Raw genomic sequence first — 20,677 nt, forward strand, 5'->3', positions numbered from 1 at the left:
ACACAGACGTGACCATGATGAAGCTGTTGGTGGAAAGGACGAGTCAGTGCCGACTATATATACCCATCTATATGTAGGTATACCCGTCTCCCCGAGGAAATCAGCGGCTGGCAAAGTAAACTCAATTCGACTCGAGCCCAGAATCAAAACAAACAACAACGGTCAAACAAAATCGAGCTGCAGAATCCAGAAACCAGAAACCTCAAACCCAAACTCAAATCCAAATCCAAATCTTTTGCCCTCTTGTTTGATAAGCAACAAAAGAGGGGAAATGTAAACAAGCTCGAAACTTTAGCTGCGATGTTGATTTGAATGTTCCACACCAATATTATATGCTTACCATCGTCATCGTTGCATCTTCGTTGTCTCTTGCTGGACGTGCCTCTTGTTGCTTCCGGTCTTGAATGAAATCAATAAAATACGACAACAAAAATAAAAAACCTGAATTGGAAAGGGGAGCGAAGGCCCTTGAATGCCCATTGATCGTCATGAACGTGGACAACCAAAGCCAGTCATTGTTGTGATTCCTCAGGGTATTTGATAAAGGAATTAACTAACAATGCTCAGAACATCGGCGGAATAAATGCAGAAGACCCGATTACCAAATGCTCGTTTGGACTGATCCGAGTGATGTCTATAAACAAGCCATCAAATGATTATCTAGTGATTGGTGAGACATCATAAAAATGGGAGTGGGATCCCATGAACAGTCATCATTAATAAAGAAATTATTATTATTTAATGTTTTCTTTAGGAGCTATTAAAGGAGTGTGTACACTTTGTATATTTATTAATATCTATATGTGTCTATATATAATCCCTGCTACCCAATTTCGGCATTTTCAATCAACTAATTTCCCATTTCTTTTTTCTTCCATTGCAGGTAAGTCCACACACCGAAAAATACGAAAATTGCGAGGGGGTCGACGTAAGTTTGTGGTGCCACCATTAGCCAAATGGCATATTTATCTGGGTGGCAGTACTTTGTCGGCGGGGCAGCAGAGGCAACGAATCAGCAATTGTACAAATAATGGAGCCGGCAATCGCGATCTTTCACCACCAGTGTCTTCCATTCTTAAAAAAAAAAAAGGAAAATACGTCGAAGATGCAGCGGAGACTGCGGCGGCGGATCAAAGTGGACTCGATTGGACTGTGTGGATACAACTTCGTTGTGGGCCTGCGTCCTCCACTTCCCTCTGCTCTTGCGATCTCGCTAGAGCTGTCCAAGATTTTAATGATGATTTGCTATTTTTTACGCTCGCGGCTCCGACTCGCCATGCTCAGGATCCTTGGGGTTCCACTTCGATTTCTGCGTTTCGACTGTGTGCGCCACAAACAATCAGAACGGATTAGTTTGTTAATCATTTTATGATGTGGCAGGCCTCAGAACTCGAATTCGATTGGGTCGGAGATGAAATTATTTTCGGCTGAAATGAAGAAACAAACGAGAAATCGAGTCCACAAGTGGTTGAAAGGAATCCGAAGGCAGGAAATCCTCATTAGAGAACACAGCATGTTACTTAATTCACAAAAACTGTGCAGTTCTTTTCTCACAACTTTGAATGGCTAACATGAGATACCCGCTTTTAAAAATAGTTTTTATTTAGCACACGCTATCTTATCTATTTCAAGTGGCTTATTCTCCTGCGATAGTGCCAGTCAACTCCTTCTAATCTTAATTAGCAATCGAGCATAAGGGGGCTCAATCAAGGCACAGACAGATAGGTTAGAGTCTTCAGCTTCCATCCTCACTAGTTTTCCCTATCGGAAAATTCAATCAACTTTACAGGGAAACACATCCATAATTTAGTAAGGTTAAAGCCATCAGACCTGGCTCCAACTGACTGGCACCTGACCTTGCAAGGCCTTCTTCAATTAGTCATTACCGCCCAGGCATCCTGGAAATACTTTCACTATTTTCAGAGAAGGGGCAGATGTCTTCATCAATCATCAAATATTGCCATGCAAATTAGGCGGACACACGACCATGACCATTGTGGAATAATAAATCAGGAAGCCCGGTGACAACTGCTACAGTTTGCTTCTTTTGTCTAAGTGCAGCAAATGTCAAGTGTTGCAGTTGCTGCTGCTGCATGTTGCTGGTTCTTGTGCTGGATGTCGTTGTTGTTTACGTTGTTGTTCTTGTCTTTGCGGGGCATAAATCATTGGAAAGGTCAAAGTGCACCCGCCTACGGCATGTCGCCAGTAGTAACACCACCAGTAACCAGCAGAACACACCAAAATCTCGCTACAAGGGACGAACACATGGTCGCCTGATGTCTGCAGCAGTTGTCAAGTGGGCAGCAGCAACAGTCGCCGCTGCTGCAGCATGATTAATGTGCAGCAGCAACAGCAGCGCACAATTTTGGGCTGGCCGGATTTATTGTGTTATACGGTGGACATGGGCTGCGACCTACTTTTATCACCCACTATCACCGGAACGCAGCCAATCGAAGGCCAACTATCTTATCGAGTCCAAACTTAATCAGCTGGTTATCAGCAAAGCAGCATTTTCACCGCCTAAGCTGCTTTTAAAAATGTTTTTATTATTCGGTGGGGAAAACAATGTATGGCCACCATTGAACTTGAACTTTGTTTTGCTCTCTGCAAATTGCCAGCGATAAATTCTTCAATGCATCCGCCACAACCAGCAGCACGCCCCACCTAACCCAACTACCCCACCTTCGCCACCAGCCACATTGACACTCAAATTAAAGTTGGCAATTTGGTCGGGGTTCTGTTCTGTTGCTGCCTTAGCCATTTAGCATATGGCCCCTTGCACCGACTGCCTCTCATCCCCTGCTTTTCGCCGGTTTTTTACTTTCCGACTGCGTGTCGCTCGCAGCTGATGCATAACCGTTTAACGCTTCGTTGCCTCCAACGTGCAAATGAACTGCCGCAACAAGAGTAGCAACAGCAGCAGCAGCAACATCAGCAGCAGCAGCAACATCAGCAGCAGCAGCAACATCATCTGCTGCAGCAACAACAGCAAGCTCCCTTTTCCAGACCCACGACCGTACAGTTTGAGGGGCATTGTGCGGGGCTTGGAGCAACGTCGCTGCTTTTAATTTCGATGTCGTTTTTTCATGCTGCTCCCTCTATTTACCTCGTCGTTCGCCATTTTCTTTTGGCGTCTTTAATGTTTGACTTTTAGTAGTTGAAGAGGGTGTTTCCTTTCTAAGCGAATTTTTTCCGGACACTAAGAGGGGTCTTAAATGCGTAATTTTAGAGGGGAATATTCCTCTGCAATGGCAACAGAATTATCAAGTAGCGTTTAATGCTCCATTGTTTACCATCTGCTACCAATACTATTGCTTGCATAAATATTAATTATACTTTAGTGAGTCTGGGCTGATTTAAACGATATTACAGGGGCTTTACCATGTGTGGGTGTTGAACAACTCTTCTCTTTAATCTTGATCCGCTCTGCACTTGAGCTGCTTTCAGCACATTGATCGAGCCATGTACGGTTGCTACCGAAACCTGTAGAGTATATAATTTAAAACTTAATTAAATACCTCACTTATCGCAGTTGATTCGGCTCCGGAAAATATAGGGGCGCCTAATGCCGCAAAACCAACATTACCATTGGAATGCGGCAAGTTAGTTAGCTGGACATAGGAATGACCTCATCGAAATTATTAGCTGCCGGCAAAACACACGGCTATTGGAAAAATTAAAAACAAATATAGAGACACATTCGTAATACAGCAAAATATAATTGCTAGAACTGCCGCTAATCTGTATTTCAGACTATACCCCGATTTCCCACTGGTTTACTGATACCCATCTAGCACGTTTCGCTATTTAATTAGCCACTCATTTATGCAAATTGCGATGGCACGCTCTGTAGAGGGACATTTTTAAACGGATATTCATCAGCAGTAGATGAACACTCCCGCAAAGGTTTTTTAGCTCAAGGTCGGCAATGTGAGGGAATGTTTTATGGGCGAAGCTGATTTGGTGGCTGCTTCTGAATAAAATCACTGGCACTTCCCACTTTGTCGCCCACCCAAAAGAAAATGAGTCGTTAATCGCTTTAATTGTTGGCGGAAATGAAAGGATGTGCTCCTGCAGCTGCCGCCTTGTAGTGCGTGTCACGTTACTCATACGCACCGCAATCAATTTTTATGCTTGCCACATACGTGAGTTGGCAGCCAAACGAAGCTGATTCCAGAGCCCTTTCCCAAATATGCTGTAGCGGAGAAAGTTGAAAGGGTTTCTACGTGGGTTTTTAATGCAAATCGTGTTGATTGTAATGTTCACTGGTGTGCTGTACACTTGTGATCACGTTTGCCAATTCATAATTTAATTAGTCTGGCGCGCTTAAAACTCCCACCGTGTCGCCCAATTTAATAATACTAAAATGCTTAAGTACTTTACGAGCAATTCTACCAGCAAAAGGAAAATATTGTGCTGCTGGTTCATTACTTCCTCGGCAATTACAACATCCGCTCTGAGTCACCACTTTTCTTATTCGAGTTTCCCTAATGACACTCATCAACTTGATGCAAATATATATGTATATATATTTACCATGGTTTTTTCTATGCACATATATTTGACCAGTCACGTCGGCCCATAAAAAATAAGCAACGATAGCAAATGCTGGCATAACGAAGCACAAGAAATGGCAAGGTTCTCAAATTCAAATTATTAGAGAAGCAACCAAAAACTAAGGTTGGAACAACATTTTTAACTCATTTATCACTCCAGGGACATCCTTATTCTGAACAACACTTTAAAAAGGTTTAAAATATAAAAGGGGACGTGGAAAATAACTGAACAACTTTAGTGATACGTTCTCGAAGTGCACATACTCCTAAGAAGAATCAGAAGTTTTCAAAAGTAATTTAAGCCCGGCATTGAGCCCGGCTTATTGTGAGTGAGTCATGTGGCCGGGTTGAGTTGCAAGTTGCGGGTGCAACGCCATGCATGCCAAGCAGCAACGCTCGGTCTCAGAATGCGAGGCACGATCGAGATGTGCTCAAAACGGACGATGATGAATTGCACAGACCTGGCCTAAGCCCATACAAACCTCAAACTAATCGCTCCTCTCATCTTCCTCCTTGCAGGCCCATGTGGTCACCGCCTTCGAGCAGTCGCTGTCCAACATGACCAACCGACTGCATCAATTGACGGCGACGGCGGAGCGAAAAGACGGCGAGCTGACGGACATGCGGCAGACCATCGAGTTGCTGAGGAAGCAGTCCATCCAGGCGGGACTGACCACGGCGCACATGCAGAGCATGGGTGTCCAGACCCAGGGTCAAGGTCAGCTTCAGGCCCTGGGTCAGCCGGCCTCAGACCAGAAGCCACCGACCTCGGGCTCTCAACGCGCCATTAATGCCAACAATGGCTCCATGCCCCTGGGAATGCAGCGACAGCACAGCACCGACTCCATGTGCTCCCTAAACTCCATCAGTTCCGGGTGCTCGGCGGCCCAAGACAAGAACAAGGCCAACAAGAAGAAGGGCTGGCTGCGGAGCAGCTTCACCAAGGCCTTCTCCCGCAATGCCAAGATCTCCAAGACTAGTCGTCATGTGGGGCACCATCATCATCACAACCACTCTCAGCAAGAGTTGGCTGCTGGGAAGATTCCCCTGCACAATGGTCACGGTGAACCCTTGGGACTGGCCTCGTTGGCCACCCAACCTGCTCCTCCTCTGCCGAATAGCAAGCAGAGCAGTCCCGCCAAGACCGTCACCCTCATCGACAATGCCAAACCCATCGATGCCATTGAGCAGGAGGATCAGCATGTGGTCGAGGACCTCAAGAAGCAGCTGCGCGAAAAGGATCTCGTCCTGACTGATATTCGACTGGAGGCCTTGAGCTCGGCCTCCCAGCTGGAGAGCCTTAAGGAGATGATGAACAAGATGCGGGCCGAGATGATGTCCCTGAAGCACAACAATGAGCGGCTCCAGAAACTGGTAACCACGCGCTCCTTGGCTGGTTCGGAGGCCAGCTTGGGCCAGGCCATTAGTCCCAATGGATCTGTGGCTGGAAGCTCCGAGGTGTCAAGACGCTATTCCCTCGCCGATAGTAACAATCGCCCACCCATGGAACTACCGGCTCGACTCACTGAAGAACTTGAACTGGAGGAAGAGTGTCTGCCACCTGCCCCGGCTCCCGAACAACCATCACCACCGGCTCCAAATGGCGTCAGTGTGGCTCCCCTCAGTCCCAGTACGCACGTAGACCTAACACCACCTCCTCCTGCCTTGGAGGCGGCTCCTATGGCCAGTCCTGTGCACATGGCCAATGCCACGGAGGAGTTGGCCGATGTGTGCGATGGCAAGAAGATAGCCATTGCCTGTTATCTGGGCCAGCCAGAGGCGTTTTCCAAGTACTGTGAGGAGCTGCAGGAACTCGATGGCTTCTATGCCAATGGCCTCGATGCGGATACCCAATCCCAAAGCGAGAGGAAGTCCAACTATGCCAGCGCCAGCTGCAACGAGTTCGTCATAGCCTGCACCTACATCTCCGGAAAGACAACGTGGCAGAATCTGGACTACGTGGTGCGCAAGACCTTCAAGGACTACGTGGCGCGCATTGATCCCGGCACCAATCTGGGTCTCAATACGGACTCCATCACCTCGTACCATTTGGGCGAGGCAAAGAGGGGTCCCGAGATGGGATTCCCGGAACTGCTGCCCTGTGGTTACATAGTGGGCAGTGTGCGAACCCTATATATTTGCCTGCAGGGGGTGGGAAGCTTGGCCTTCGACAGCCTCATCCCCCGCAGCATTGTCCACCGATACATCAGCCTGCTCACGGAGCACCGTCGGCTCATCCTGTGCGGACCCAGCGGCACTGGAAAGTCCTACCTGGCCCGTCGACTAGCCGAGTTCCTTGTGGCCCGCTCCGCCAGGGGCAACCCTTCGGAGGCCATTGCCACGTTCAAGTAAGTCTTAAAGAGCCAACTATATTTTTCAGATTGGTATACCATTTCTACCCCTTAGTGTTGACCACAAATCCTCGAAGGATCTGCGTCAGTATCTGGGCCACATTGCCGAACAGGCTGCCATTGCCAATGGAGTCTCCGAACTTCCCTGTGTGATTATCTTGGACAACCTGCACCACGCCTCCGCCTTGGGCGATGTCTTCTCCTGTCTCCTGAGCGCCGGGCCTGCCAACAAGCTGCCCTGCATCATTGGCACCATGTCGCAAGCCACTTGCAACACCACCAACCTGCAGCTGCACCACAATTTCCGATGGGTACGTCATTGAGGAGCCTTAAAAATTGGTTCATTACTTATTGTGCTCATCACTTATTACAGGTTCTCACGGCCAATCACATGGAGCCCGTGAAAGGCTTCCTGGGTCGCTTCCTGAGGCGCCGACTCTTCCAACTGGAACTGCAGACGCAACATCCTCAACCGGAGTTGGCGGCAGTTCTGGCCTGGTTGCCCTCCGTTTGGCAGCACATCAACCGATTCCTGGAGGTGCACAGCTCCAGTGACGTGACCATCGGACCGAGGCTATTCCTCGCCTGCCCGATGGATCTGAAGGACTCGCAGGTGTGGTTCACTGACATTTGGAACTACCACCTGTCGCCATATTTAGTGGAGGCGGTGCGCGAGGGAGTTCAGCTCTATGGACGACGAGGAGGTGCCTGGAACGACCCCTCCGCCTTTATTAGGAACTCCTACCCGTGGCCCTACGGTCCGGACTCAGTGCCTCCATTGCGACAAATCAATGCCGAGGATGTGGGACTCGAAGGCGTGGCTCTAACCAACGGAGACCAACAGGATCCCTTGGTAAGATATGGGATTAAGTTTCTTTCCTTGATTTTTAACTTACGACGCGTTTTACCAATAGCTCAACATGCTGATGCGCCTACAGGAGGCGGCCAACTACTCGGAAGCTCAGGACCAGGAATCCGATTGCGCCAGCTTGGACTCGAATGTCACACCCGAAAGTTCCGCTGGAGCAGAGTGAACAGCTTTATAAGCCAACCACTTCGTACATGCCAAATTTAGATGGACTAACTAAAGGAAACATACCAGCTGAGGGTCTGCTGCACCCAAGATAACCTTCTCCCCGCACAAATGAGACTTCTTGCTCTACTTTCGCAGCGAGGTTCAAAAGCAGTTCCAAGAGTTTTCCATTTGCACCAAGTCAGCGACTTCTCCACCCATCGTATCTAACCACTCCCTGCCATCTAGAGTAAATTGCACTTTTTAGCGCACTTGTTAAAAATGCAAATTGTCCAAGCAACTAAAGAAACCTGATAGCGAAGCACTACCATCCCAAAATGCTAGGACCCCGGCTGTGTTTCCGAAATACCCAACTCTTGAGAAATGAAACCTTGAGTGACATGAAATGTTAAGGAGATAAGACAAGTGAATTCATTTTTGTACATATAAAACCAACTAAAAACCCAATCCCCTATGCTTAAGTGTGAACATGACCGGTGGTCTAGACTTTTTATACCCTTTATCCCAGCCCAGAACCGGCGGATCATATAAATTAAATTGCAACTAATACCTAACTCTATTGTAAATGTAGCTTTAAGTTTTTGCTACTACCAATTTACAAGATGTATAGTTGAAGGAAAAAGCTTTCACTTTAGTTTAATTATTTGCGTAATTATCATTAAATATTGTTACAAACATATTGCATATTTATAAAGCCCAATAAAGCAAAATACCATTTAAATATTTATTATGCCAAGCCGCGCTTAAACACAGGAATACGCGAGAGTGAATACGTAATGCCCCATCCTCGATAAAATAGCAAAATTTCCGAACCCAGATCCCTATCGAAAGATAAGCTCATATAATACCAACTCAAGCAGCAAAACTATATGATACGATAAAGCAAATTATGTGTCTCTGTCTAATTTAAATGTGTGCATTTATGAGATATGACATCAAATCAAAATAAAATATAATATCAAACATTAATTGTTGTTTCTTTTATGCGCGCAAGCTACAAATAGGATATAAATGGCATCTCCTGATGTGCCATTTAAATATCCCGTCATGTTGTGATACAAAATAAAAAAAGAAGAGCTGGAGTTATTTGTTTTTCCTTTAGTGTATTTCAAATATCCCGCCATGTTGCGATACCCAATGACTTATCGATGTATAGATATTTTTATTCTTCCAATAGCGTTGCGGTCACACTATTGTGACTGGAAAATACCGAAATACCGAGTCAGAATTACCCATCCATATATACAATCTTTTGTATATTCCTCTTGGTCACATTGTTCAGCAAGTCTAAGAAAAGTAGGTAAAAGTGCTTTAAAAATTGTTTAAATTATGAAAATCACCTATTACCTGCGACCACAAACCTAAATATCTAACGAGCGGGCAAGCAACACTAGATAAATTGGAAACCCCGTTGCCACCGGTTTAAAAGCCGTTTTCCGGTAGATACAACCGCCCACCGATTACACAACATCTGTGATGGCAGTGAAAAATGGGAGAATTATGCGGAAATTATGCCAAGCACAGCACGAAATCGGAAGAAATAAATGACCAGTAGGGCTAGTGGAACATCAAAACAATGGGATTCCTATGGATATAGTTCCTGTAACTCAGCACGTAGTGCAGCTAGCTGTTACATAACCTCCAACTAAGTGGGCTCCATAAAGCCCACTGCAGACCCGTGACAATTCACATCTTTCCGCCTAGTTGGTTTGGAAATTTTACTTTCGCGGGTCCAAGACCTTATGTTCCTTTTTTGATACCTTATAATTTGATATTCATGTTGTTCCTTTGCAGACTCTGTGAGAAAATGGCCCTGCGACTACTCAACAGTGCTGTGCTCCGCCAGCTGGCCTCTCAGCTGCCCAAGAGTGCCCAGGTGGGCAGCGTGGCCGCCGTCCACACGCTGGACAAGATCGGCAAGCGGGAGATCGTGGGCTACGGCTGGAACGGCACCGCCTGCTACGCAGATCGCGTGGATTACCCTCTGCCCGCCGTGCGTTTCCGTGAGCCCACCAACGAGATCAACGCTCTGCGCGCCAAGGAGCAGGGAGACTGGAAAAAGCTCAGCCCCCAGGAGATCAAGGCCCTGTACCGCGCCAGCTTCTGCCAGACGATCGCCGAGGTCCAGGCTGGATCCGGTGAGTGGAAGCTCCACCTGGGCGTTGCTCTCCTCTTCACCGCCGCCGCCATCTGGGTGGCCGTGCTGATGAACATCTTCGGTAAGTCTTTGACAAGTCCCTTTTGGGGTTATTCATTATTGAGCATATTCCTTCAGTGTACGATGAGTTGCCCGTTACCTTCGACGAGGAGCACCAGAAGGCCCAGCTGCAGCGCATCATCGACCTGGAAATCAACCCCGTCACCGGATTGACCTCCAAGTGGGACTACGAGAACAAGAAGTGGAAGAACTAAGTGCGCTGTCGTTAAATAATTCCGCGATTGTGTGTGATTAAGCTAGACGACTTCTATGTGTATTAAGTAAAAGCAAGATAGTCGAAATTAAAGTTATGGCTGCTGCCTAAACGAAACGATCTTGGATCAGTCAATAGTTTCTGTAAGGCAACCAACTTTCAAGTGCAGCCTTAAAGATCGATTTATTTATAGACCATAATTATATGTTAACTACACACTTTACGTTATAGCTGCTTGTTAAGGAATGAAAAATGAAGCAGGCATAGCCAATTTATTTTCCACTTAGTGATGACGATTTCGGGATCTTTTGTGTTTGTTGTCTTTGGTGGAATTTGTTTTAACCTCCTCCACAAGCATCTTTAAGGCTTGATAGGTTTTGGAGTTTTTGATAATTTCCTTTTCAAACATGCGGCCGAATTTTAAAATCAATGGTGTCAGTTCCGGAGTTAGCATTGGTCTCTCTTTTTCGGTTCTAAAAAGAAGGACTTTAAAGGCTTGCAAGACATACCAGAATAACACTACTTACACAGCTCCCTTTTTCTTCACCGCTTTCAGGATCTTAACAACGGCTAGGATGTCCTGAAATAATTTGTACTTGTCTTCAGTAGAAATTTCCCCGTCAAAGAATATCTTCAGTTCCTGATCAGTTACATTCTTCAGTCGAGCCCATTCCTCCAGCTCTGCCTTTTCTTTTTGGTAGACGCTATGGACTCTCCTGGAAAGAATATGTTCCTTTATCGCAGAGCATCCCTATGTGATGCAGATGATGTACCTACATCCAGTGCGAACTAGCCTTAGCTGTTCGTTCCTTCTGTTTCAAATGGCCTGATCTGGGTTTGGGAGGCTCCTTTTCATTTGGGGCTGCATCCTTTGATTCCATATCTCGATTATAGCTAAAGTAGGTGAATGGTTGCCTTTCGGAAATGTATCTTCAACTTGGTCGGATGTGTATCTTACTGATTGTACCTATCGTAACCCTCGTATGGAGGTCTGTGCAGATTGTGTGGTCGAAGGTGACGCTGTCTGTCATTCTCCGAGTGGTTCTGGTTAGCTTTGCTGTCCACATGGACGAGGAGCATCAGCAGGCAATGGAGGATGACGATGCCAGCGGGATAGAGCCTTGATCCCATGGCTGTAGTTTTACTTATGTATATACTTTTTAGTTATGCGTAAAATCACAATTAGAGGGCTGAGATGTATTATGGAACCAATTGATTCCCAATTAGTGATTTACCTTAAAATACAAACAAAAAAAACACTTTTTTTAGTCATTTTAAAGCTAGTTTTTTCATATGCTTAAAATCCATTTCTCATTTCCCATTCTCAAATGTATATTGCTTGGCTAGCAACAATTTATACAATTCAATTTATTATGTACACATTTAAACATTGAAAATGTTCAATTAACAGTGATCCATTGATAGATGGACAAGGTTTCCGCTTCCCATTGTCTGACGAGATCTGAGATTTTGGATATAGGTAATCGCGTGCAATCCCGACCTTGTCGGCCATTAGATGGAGTTATGTCTTCCTTCTCGATACCGTGGAATCCATCGTGACCCATGTGTCTGGGCAATACTATCTGCAGCCACAAAAAGAGGCACTTCGATCAATTTTTGTATAACTTAACCTATTAAGCAGAAAAAAACCAACCGCATTGTGCAACTATAGAATGTCAACTAATTTCATTCGTCATCTTAAAAGTTCTAGGTAAAACCATATAGGGTTTCCTCATTTCTGACCAAATAAATAAATTATCAATACTAAAAGTATCAATACTAGTTTTTAATTAGTGATCTTCCGAGCTTGGTTACAAAATTATTTTGTATAGTGGGTAGAATTAGCTAAGGACCTGATGTGGTAAAAGCGTCGTTCCAGTGAGCCCAGTGTTTCTCCGTCTTCAGGCTGTGAAAGCCATCATGTGCTCTGACGTGCCGAGGTCCCTTTGTATGGTTTCCCGGCTTTATATATGGATCTCCTCCATTTTCGGCGCCAGTCGGATCGTTTGTGTCTGTGTTGTCCGGGCTATCAACAATATCGGTGCTATTTGTGGGTGCTTCTGTATCCTCCGACCCCGCTACAATGGGCTGAGTTACTTCTCCGGTAGAAGTGCCTTCAGTTACTGAAGAAGTTTCACCAGCTGCTTGCGATGCTGGTGATGATTCAGCCGCAGGGGTTTCCTGAGCCTCGACAGCGGCTACCAAGAATATAACGATTCCAATCTAGAACAAAGAATACTTTCGAGTATGAGCGAAAAAGAGGGAATGCCCCATGGGCCTCACCAGCTTCAGTTCAAGTTTCGCCATGCTCACGTCACACCTGACACATATGCTGCGTCGAAACCAGAAGCGCCGACTGGGCAAAGCCACCTTTTATAGTCGCTGCGCAGGTGGAATCGATTGGAGCAGTTCAAAATTGATTGGAGGAATCGCTACTTTTCGCTGATTTTGCGGGCAGAACCAATTCTCTTTGTGACCAACTGATAGGTGGCGACTTTAATTGCCAACGCAGTCGGGGAAATTCCGGCAGACGCATCCAACACCTGATGCCAATCGGGTTTTTCGAGAGAGATCATGAGCTGATTGCTCTGGGGCTGACTGTAATTGTGGGCTTACCGATTTCCATAATTGTGGGCGATTCTGGGCTATATAAGTCAGCTATGACCGGCAGACAACAATCAGTTTTCGCTGGGCCCTTGCTAGTTAAGCTTAGTCGGTTGAGATGTTCATCAAGCTGCTTCTAATCAGCCAGGTGGGTGCTAGATCTTGGCCAGGACAGGGAAAATGACTCGAACTGTAGTTATTTAATATATTATATATTCGACTTTTAGCTTCTGGCGCTGAGCTACGCTCAATTGTCGCTCGATGAGGCTAAAAAACAAATCGATGCCTCGGTTTATAGCGACGAGGAGACTACCGATGCCACGCATCTGCCGGAGCCCCACCTTCCCCCGCAATATCAGCCTCATCATCCCCACAAGAAAGTGACTACCAGCACTCCTGAGCCAGAAACCACAACTCCAAAGCCGGAACCCACTACAACGCCTGCGATACAGCAGAAAGGTGATGCCACCGTTGCTCCTGATGACGGATTGGGACAACTGGACGATGGTTTGCTACAAAACAATGATGGATCTGCTCTCCCGGAGTCCACCACTCCAGAACCGGAAACCACAAGCACGACGACGACCACCACTACAACTACCACAACGCCAAAGCCCCATAAGCATGAGCACCATCCTCATCCGCATTCCCACCCTTATCCATACCCCATTCAGTATCCGTACTCCCACCCTGGATTAATATTCTCCGCCGCGGGCCCAAAACTTCCCCCTCCATCGGCGACACCGCCCACTCCCAAAGATGCGGACAAGGAATCGCCGGAGTCATCTAGATACCCCTCCTATCCGATCTTTAGATCCCCTTACTCCCCCTATCAACCACCGGTGTTCAACCAGCCTCGTAACTGGCCGAGCTTTCCAGGATACGGACCTCCTAGTCCCGGTTACGGATACCCTCACAATCACGATCACGATCACGAAAAGGACTCCGGGGAAGATAAGCACAAGGACAAGTCTGGAGAAGGGGATACTGATGAGGATGTGGCCCTGAAACCACCTGGATTTGGCTACCCGCAGGTCTATTTGATTCCCCGAAGGCCAGTGATCTCTGTACCCAGCTTCCCGCGTCCAGGAGGCGGATATGGATCGCCCTACGGCTATGGACAATACTAATACTCTGCGCTGAATACTATGAAAAGATCTTCAGACCCCAGATAGTCAATGTTATATTAATTTTATTTAATTCCTAAAATGTACTTCCTAACACATTAAATACCGTTAATATTATATTTTCGTGTGTTTTGTATATTATTATATACCATATAAGGCTTTCGATCGGGAGAGTCATAGCTTGGGATTTGCTTTCAAGTGCTAGCTCCTAAATTAACGGCTCCTAGATTCGGGAAAATGATAATTGCTGATGTGCGCATATGAGCAGATTGACTTATTTGCTTCTGATTTCCCTGTCGTGTAATCCCCAGGCTGATAACCCCGGCCCCCAAGCTCTCACCTTGACTATTTCCAGTCGGACGGGTTGGGATCGTAGTTGCATTTAACTGCATCGCATTCCATGCAGTCAACTCATAGTTCTGTCGATCGTCGGAAGTTCGAGACGTAAGTACCTGTCGAGATTTTCGAGATGTTGCCGCTCCAATTCGTTTTGCTGGGCTGTCTGTTCATTGCACAGGGGGTAGGTATACATCGGCACATTCCATAACTTATGCTTCAATGCGATCTGAATTTTATAGCTATGCCACACTCTGCCGGAGCCCAAGGTAAGTTTGCTACCAGACCCCTAAAAAGTATATATACATATACACTTTTCCATAATCCTCAGGTGAGGGTGCCTCGTGAAACAATCAGCATTCCGACGCATCTGTTCAAGCCCGTGGGCCAGAAGTCCAGCAACGAACCTATTTCTGATCGATCTTCCTTAAATGGCGGAAATAGGACTGCCTTGGCTGAATTAGACAATGAAGTCAAGTTTTTAGATGTTCGTCTCTTCTAATATATTTAATATACAGTTATTTAAATCCATATTTATTTTCATTGAAGAGATCCAGCGGAGAAGTGGAAGAAGTGACAGCCTCCTACGAAGAGGAGGAAATTCCACTACGACCTATCCCATTTCAGCCTCGACCATTTTTTTCTCAGAGCCCTCCCCGAACAAACGGTTTTCGCATTCCTGTAAGCGTAATTAAAAGTAGTTACAAAAAAGTTAAAAAAAGTTAAAAGTTACTATAAACTATTTTAGCAACCCAACTACGACAATGCATTCGAATCGGATTACAACGTGGGTCCCAGAGGCAACGCCTTCAACAACAGACCCTTTCCGAGTTCTCCGGATTTCCGTGACAGAGGCATTCGACCATTTCCTGATACGCCATTCCGCAACCAAAACTCGGGAGCCTGGGTATCTGGACCAGTAAGGGTAACTGGACCAGTAAGGAGATCAATCTTTTTACTGGCTAAATAAACTAATAAACTGTTTTCAGGTACCTATACCATCTGATGGTTCCATAATCCCCCTTATTGCCGGTGGTCCCAGTATTTCGGCTGGTAACAGTGGCCCTCTTGGTTCCGGAGGCTCTTCAAACAACTTTTACCGATCCGAATCCTATAGCTACACCTCTGACGGAAGAGGACCTCCGCAGATCGAGCGGGATGTGTACGACTCGCGGAATGGATTTGGATCATCATTCCGCAACTTTTAACCGCCTTTCTAATAGAAACTAATAAATGAAACTCAGAGCTGATAGCTGACGTCTTCTGAGTTCTGGAATAACTAGTTGAGGCTGCCGGAGATTATATCGACTTGGCAGTCTAATGTAAATCTTCTTTGCATTAGAAATAATTATTTATTTTAATTGCTTCTTGCTTTATTTATTAGTCTCAACAATAGTAGTATTAAATAGGAAAAAAAGAAGTCAGTAAATATATCGATGAAAGCTATTGAAAATTGGCGGTAAACAATTGTATAAAAGGGCAAAAACAATTCCGCGTTTCTTACGTCATTCATGCCATAATTAATACACACTTACTAGCGAATATATTATATGGTCATTGATTGTTAAACTGGTTGCAATATGTAATCAATAGCATACAGCAAGCGTGATAATACAAAAAATTGAACTCTGGATTTCTGTTATTATTTATGTGAGCACGGCAGTTTATGGAATTTATATACGTTGTGAATATTCATCTATAGATAATTGACTTTTGGAAATGATTCAAAGTGAGTTGAAACATAATATTTATATTTAAATGAAATCAGAATTGGATAGCTTATCCAGCTTCTCATAAACATCCTTCTCGTTCTTAAATTCATTAAACTGCTTAACTAAGTCCGAGTTTCTAGCCAGCCGACTGTCGGACCATGTGCTCATGTACTTCTCCACCTTCTGCTCGACTGATTTCAGAGTAGTTTCCAAATTTTTTTCCAGTATATGCTCCAGGTCCTCAACTCCATGCTGTATGAATAGCTGGACCACAACCTCGTCAGCTTCTGATTCGAATTCTTTGCTGCCTGCAATCGAAATGATGCTTTCCAATTCCTCAAGAGCGTCTTCCAGTCTGTTCAGCTCAAACGAATCATCGAAATCCAGTGTGTCCAAAGCCGCGACAAACTCCTTGAGCTCCTTGAGAATGTTTCCATTGGAGTCCGGTGGTAAGATAAGTTCCGCTTCGTCGATGACCAGTTGGAAGACTTTTCTAAGCTGTTCCATGGCATCTGTTACCATTTGAAACAGTTCATTGGACACTTCAAATTGTAACTGCCATCTGTTTATGGGAGGAGCTGCGAGCTGCGTTAAAAGTTCAAGTTTATTTCTGCAGGATATTTGCGTGGTAAGGACTTTACCGAATGTTGGAGGGCAGCTATCGCGAACAGAAAAGTCCAAGTTATTTTGCTGGTCATGATTTCAAACTGCATCTAGTTTCAATCGAACTTATTCCTTTTATAATCCCTCTCTTAAATTCACAAAGTTGATACTAAATGCAAGAACGCCTCTATAATAAATACCCACAGATCGTGAGACAGCGTGTAGACTGTAATCAGTCCTCAGAAATCGGTGAGCGTGATAAGAACGAGTACTCCCCTTCGTATTTTAATTAGTGGACAGTGGAAACCGTCTATTTAGTGATTATAAGGTCGAATATATTTCCCAGGTTACGTTAATATCTTTATTGCTCTAAAGTATCAGTTCCCGAGATCTCCACATGTTGATCAGATGTGCGGAAATTTTCCGATTCCAAATGCAAATACAATATTTCTCTTTGGAGTGCATATATTTAAAGGCAATGCCTCATTTTATAACAAACATTTCCTAATTCAATGATATTGTTTAAATATTTTTCTATGTATTTACAGCTTTCATCCAAATACCTCTGGCCACCCCCTGCACTAATGCCTGAGCCAGTTTGGTGTAGTCCATTAGCTGGAGCTCAGGAAGTTGGCTCTTTAGGTTTTGGGGGAACTCCAAGAAGGTTGTGATCAGACTGTCGTTAGTTTCGGTGGCCAATTGGGTCATATTGGAAACTAATTCACTCTTGTCCTGCCGACTAAGTCGCAGATACTTAGTAAGATGCGGCTTTACCTTGGCGAAGAATCTGCGGATGGCAATCTTCTCGCCGGGCAAAACCTCAATAAGCAATTTATTAGGAGTGTTGTGGTACATGAGGTCGCTGTTTATCCAGGCGAAGATGTAGAAAGCAGTGCTGTAGTAGTCCTCGTTCCCAGCAACCAGATCGAGCTCCTCGAAGTACTGCCGATCGATGGATTCGTTGGCTGGAAGACCAGGAAGTCTTTGGCGGGCATCTTCGATGGTCGCGTAGAGCACTTGGTTGAAGAGCCTCTCCACCGCCTGAATTGTGTTTTCCGCCAGGATCGTTGGGCTGCGTTCTGGGACTCGGACAGAGTCCGCCAGAGCCTGGCAATCGAGAGGAAAATCAATAAGTACCTTATCTAATCCACTTGCATTCACCGACTCACCAGGCAGATAAGACCTGTAACCACCGACCAGCAAGTGCTGCCGATAAGAAAACTCGTACTGCGCCCTGATCTAGCCATGCTTCTCTGATCGCTGCTCGACTTAGACTGATCATGCCGGACGAATCCGAAAAAGTCTCCCCGCCCAAAACAATCTCGACTAGCTTAGGTTTCGTTTGTTTTATTAAGCGCGAGTAGAAAATATCTTAGGTACTGTGTATTCGAATTTCATAGAGTGAGCAAATTAATGGCCATAAATGTTCGTTTCTGATTTTCTATTTAAGCTTGATAGAAAAAAATGCCGTATAGTCGAATGTTAGTAGTAATCTGCATACAAACGAGTAATATTAACAATTAGATTTGTAAATTACACACCTTAGCATATACTTAGGTTATTAGCAAGCTACTGCATTCTCGTAGTAGCGCATATTCATCCGGACTATATATATTTATATATTCATATTCAGCATTTGTAAATTGGCTTGTAACGGGAAGGAAGTTGTCCGGATAATCAAAATATTTTTGATAATTTGTACAATTACAACTTGTTGAATCTTATCTCTGAAGGTTGTAAAAAATCGAAAAAGTGTTTCTAAAATGAATGCAACGTCAAGAATATGCGCGGATTATTAAAATATGTTTGATAATTACTACAATAACAATATTTGCTGTATGATCTCTTTAGTTTGCAACAAACAAGGAAAGAATGATCCCAAAATGTGCGGTGAATAGATAAGAAAAATAATTCGTGATAATATGAACAAAGAGTGAAAAAGCATTGCTTACATCATTATTGGTTACATACATTTAAATTTACATAAATTTATAAAAATCAAGAAGCGTTTGGCATGCGACAAACTTCCTTATAACTATATCCTTTTGTATCTCTGCGAAAAGTACTTAATCATACGTCTTATTTAATTTACGTTCAGAATAACACGCTTTACCCGCGATTGTTGGCAAATACACTGGCATTTTTTTTAACAATCTGCTTAAAGTAATTAAATTAACTTCCAATTGACTTAGGAATTCAAGAGGATTATTTTACCATACTCTATATTTCAATACTGGAAATGATTTGTTTTGACACACGTATGTAGGTACACATTGTTGTAGGACAATCACTGAAACACCAAGTTGCATATTGATATATGTTTGATTTATTTCTGTTATTTCGAATATATAGCTTGTTGTTTTTCAGCTGTCCAGGTATTGTACTATTTGGCTTTTAAATATATGTATTCTTTATAATTGAGACCTGATAGCAGCCATTGTCGAAGTTCACACCTATGGAGATTCTAACTCACTTTCTAATATTAACGCTGATATTTGGGTTAAATCTTTACAGTATTTTACGAGTTCTCAAGGTACATCTGACATTTAGGACATTGGGGCCATGCAGACCCCAATAGTCGATAACAAGTTATAAAATAATCGTGACAAAATGCAAAAATAATATTCTTCTACCTTATGCTAGTTCAAGATATTAAATATATATAAATGGCTAGTAATAGTTAGTAAGAAAATATACTCATATTTATTTATGATCAATTGTAAATTCTGTTATCTAGAAGACAGTCCATGGAGTAGAGCTTAAAACTAGATTGAATATCAATAGAGAAGTTTGTTCTAACGTGTTTTGGATGTATAGTTCTCAAAAGCAAGCCGAAATGCTTTATGTATGTAAAAGACTTATCAGAGAAGCTCTTAAATGTTGCGGAAATGTATGTAATATTAACAATTAACAATTTGCTTAAATATTAGTATGCATTTGTTCTTATATAATATTTAGTGATACCTTGAGTAAATTTTTATAATATCCTTTCTAGCCTATTTTCACCCACAATTCTGGGACTGACTGGAGCTACTCACCATTCGACATCTGGGATTTGGAAATATTGTCCTCGAGTACACATTCCGTTCATTTGTAAGATATATCTGACTTACGGTTGGAGAAATTTTTCATACGCTTTTTGTAAAGTGTGAAAATCATAGACAGAAAATTAGGTTTACAAAATGATTTATTTGTTTTGTGATAACTATGTGTAATGTTACGTCAAAATGCAGTACGGTCTGTAAAACTTAAGCTAAACTTATGTATGTAAATGCATAGTTTACCAAACTAAGCTTAGGATAAATGTCAAGGAAACAAATGTTACAAAAGAGAATCATGTTAAAGCAACTGAAGTCGGCAGTACAGAGACGGAGGAAGAAAACGTTTTTACTTTTTATCACAATTGCGTATGAAAAATTTCTTTAATTGCTAGAAGCCGCCACGCCCACCGCCGCCCCCGCCGCTAGAGCCCGCCAGTCCCGCTGCCGATTGCCGGGGCACCAGGATGCGCGGCAAGGTCAGCGACCTCTTGGGAAAGCCATGTCTGCTGCCCTGCGGCTCCTGGGGGGCGGAGATCGAATTCGAGGTCGTGGCCGAGGTCGAAGCAATTGGCTCCGCGCTCTCCCTCCGCGGATGAGGTTCCATCGCCGCCTCCGGCTGCCCCCCTTTTTTCAACCCATCCGTTGACCTTTGGGACTCCCCGTCCGGCTGCTTCGAGTGTCACGCATATGACTGAGCCGTCTGCGGCATCATGCCGCCGGAGAAACCGCCGTCCAGGCCAGGAGGCCGCTCCACCAGGTTCTTGAGACGCCCCCTCAGCTCCTCCAGACTCTTGGACTTTGCCTTGTTGATGCGCTTGTATTTCACGTCCTTGGGCTTCGTCACCGAGCGATGGTTCAACATAACCCGGTTGTAGTTGGTCACCTGGAAAGGGATATATACAT

At 44.4% G+C, this 20,677-nt stretch overlaps 9 protein-coding genes across 24 annotated transcripts in view; 4 read left to right on the forward strand and 5 right to left on the reverse strand.

Moving 5' to 3' along the window:
- The window catches only part of LOC6529772 (protein sickie), a 169,403-nt gene extending 160,494 nt beyond the window's left edge, over positions 1 to 8,909 (forward strand). For 12 of the 13 annotated variants that reach the window (XM_015196934.2, XM_015196940.2, XM_015196933.2 and 9 more), the window contains 4 exons: positions 5,076 to 6,904; positions 6,963 to 7,218; positions 7,281 to 7,760; positions 7,822 to 8,909. In XM_015196934.2, coding sequence (XP_015052420.1) covers positions 5,076 to 6,904; positions 6,963 to 7,218; positions 7,281 to 7,760; positions 7,822 to 7,941 — 2,685 coding nt within the window. In that variant the 3' untranslated portion in view covers positions 7,942 to 8,909. Of the gene's footprint in view, positions 1 to 883; positions 3,709 to 5,075; positions 6,905 to 6,962; positions 7,219 to 7,280; positions 7,761 to 7,821 lie in introns of those variants that run through there. The other variant, XM_039373006.2, reaches the window with a different exon arrangement.
- Positions 8,910 to 9,137: 228 nt separating this feature from the next.
- Positions 9,138 to 10,468, forward strand: LOC6529777. The gene is made up of 3 exons (XM_002090725.4): positions 9,138 to 9,236; positions 9,735 to 10,159; positions 10,216 to 10,468. Exons 2-3 carry the CDS (start codon positions 9,748 to 9,750, stop codon positions 10,350 to 10,352), a joined length of 549 nt encoding a protein of 182 aa, XP_002090761.1. The 5' UTR covers positions 9,138 to 9,236; positions 9,735 to 9,747; the 3' UTR covers positions 10,353 to 10,468.
- Positions 10,469 to 10,478: 10 nt separating this feature from the next.
- Positions 10,479 to 11,512, reverse strand: LOC6529778. Of its 3 annotated transcripts, none has more exons than XM_039373428.2 (4): positions 11,319 to 11,512; positions 11,129 to 11,266; positions 10,879 to 11,067; positions 10,479 to 10,824 (listed from the first exon to the last, which is right to left on the reverse strand). In XM_039373428.2, the coding sequence occupies exons 1-4, from the start codon at positions 11,480 to 11,482 to the stop codon at positions 10,635 to 10,637; spliced, it is 681 nt and encodes a 226-aa protein (XP_039229362.1). In that variant the 5' UTR covers positions 11,483 to 11,512; the 3' UTR covers positions 10,479 to 10,634. The 3 variants fall into 3 exon arrangements, with proteins under 3 accessions (XP_039229362.1, XP_015052050.1, XP_002090762.1); XM_015196564.2 differs by having other exon boundaries at positions 11,129 to 11,245; positions 11,319 to 11,510; XM_002090726.4 differs by having other exon boundaries at positions 11,129 to 11,245; positions 11,310 to 11,508.
- A 604-nt stretch (positions 11,513 to 12,116) lies between these two features.
- On the reverse strand, positions 12,117 to 12,736 carry LOC6529779. The gene is made up of 2 exons (XM_002090727.4): positions 12,635 to 12,736; positions 12,117 to 12,574 (listed from the first exon to the last, which is right to left on the reverse strand). Exons 1-2 carry the CDS (start codon positions 12,656 to 12,658, stop codon positions 12,197 to 12,199), a joined length of 402 nt encoding a protein of 133 aa, XP_002090763.1. The 5' UTR covers positions 12,659 to 12,736; the 3' UTR covers positions 12,117 to 12,196.
- A 259-nt stretch (positions 12,737 to 12,995) lies between these two features.
- On the forward strand, positions 12,996 to 14,199 carry LOC6529780 (soluble scavenger receptor cysteine-rich domain-containing protein SSC5D). The gene is made up of 2 exons (XM_002090728.3): positions 12,996 to 13,103; positions 13,183 to 14,199. The coding sequence occupies exons 1-2, from the start codon at positions 13,074 to 13,076 to the stop codon at positions 14,083 to 14,085; spliced, it is 933 nt and encodes a 310-aa protein (XP_002090764.1). The 5' UTR covers positions 12,996 to 13,073; the 3' UTR covers positions 14,086 to 14,199.
- Positions 14,200 to 14,473: 274 nt separating this feature from the next.
- On the forward strand, positions 14,474 to 15,668 carry LOC6529781. Of its 2 annotated transcripts, none has more exons than XM_015196946.3 (6): positions 14,474 to 14,602; positions 14,661 to 14,687; positions 14,750 to 14,905; positions 14,968 to 15,099; positions 15,167 to 15,343; positions 15,408 to 15,668. In XM_015196946.3, exons 1-6 carry the CDS (start codon positions 14,552 to 14,554, stop codon positions 15,624 to 15,626), a joined length of 762 nt encoding a protein of 253 aa, XP_015052432.1. In that variant the 5' UTR covers positions 14,474 to 14,551; the 3' UTR covers positions 15,627 to 15,668. The 2 variants fall into 2 exon arrangements, with proteins under 2 accessions (XP_015052432.1, XP_015052433.1); XM_015196947.3 differs by having other exon boundaries at positions 14,475 to 14,602; positions 15,167 to 15,355.
- Positions 15,669 to 16,051: 383 nt separating this feature from the next.
- LOC6529782 lies at positions 16,052 to 16,874 on the reverse strand. The gene is made up of 2 exons (XM_002090730.3): positions 16,772 to 16,874; positions 16,052 to 16,715 (listed from the first exon to the last, which is right to left on the reverse strand). The coding sequence occupies exons 1-2, from the start codon at positions 16,841 to 16,843 to the stop codon at positions 16,173 to 16,175; spliced, it is 615 nt and encodes a 204-aa protein (XP_002090766.2). The 5' UTR covers positions 16,844 to 16,874; the 3' UTR covers positions 16,052 to 16,172.
- Positions 16,875 to 17,180: 306 nt separating this feature from the next.
- LOC6529783 lies at positions 17,181 to 18,053 on the reverse strand. The gene is made up of 2 exons (XM_002090731.3): positions 17,903 to 18,053; positions 17,181 to 17,840 (listed from the first exon to the last, which is right to left on the reverse strand). The coding sequence occupies exons 1-2, from the start codon at positions 17,978 to 17,980 to the stop codon at positions 17,268 to 17,270; spliced, it is 651 nt and encodes a 216-aa protein (XP_002090767.1). The 5' UTR covers positions 17,981 to 18,053; the 3' UTR covers positions 17,181 to 17,267.
- An 11-nt stretch (positions 18,054 to 18,064) lies between these two features.
- Positions 18,065 to 20,677, reverse strand: part of LOC6529785 — a 43,876-nt gene continuing 41,263 nt past the window's right edge. Inside the window, exon 6 of the mRNA XM_039373426.1 lies at positions 18,065 to 20,657. Within this exon, the coding sequence (XP_039229360.1) occupies positions 20,454 to 20,657 (204 nt within the window). The 3' untranslated portion in view covers positions 18,065 to 20,453. The remainder of the gene's footprint in view (positions 20,658 to 20,677) is intronic.

Source organism: Drosophila yakuba, chromosome 2R, assembly GCF_016746365.2.
Source record: "Drosophila yakuba strain Tai18E2 chromosome 2R, Prin_Dyak_Tai18E2_2.1, whole genome shotgun sequence".
Lineage (NCBI taxonomy): Eukaryota > Metazoa > Arthropoda > Insecta > Diptera > Drosophilidae > Drosophila > Drosophila yakuba.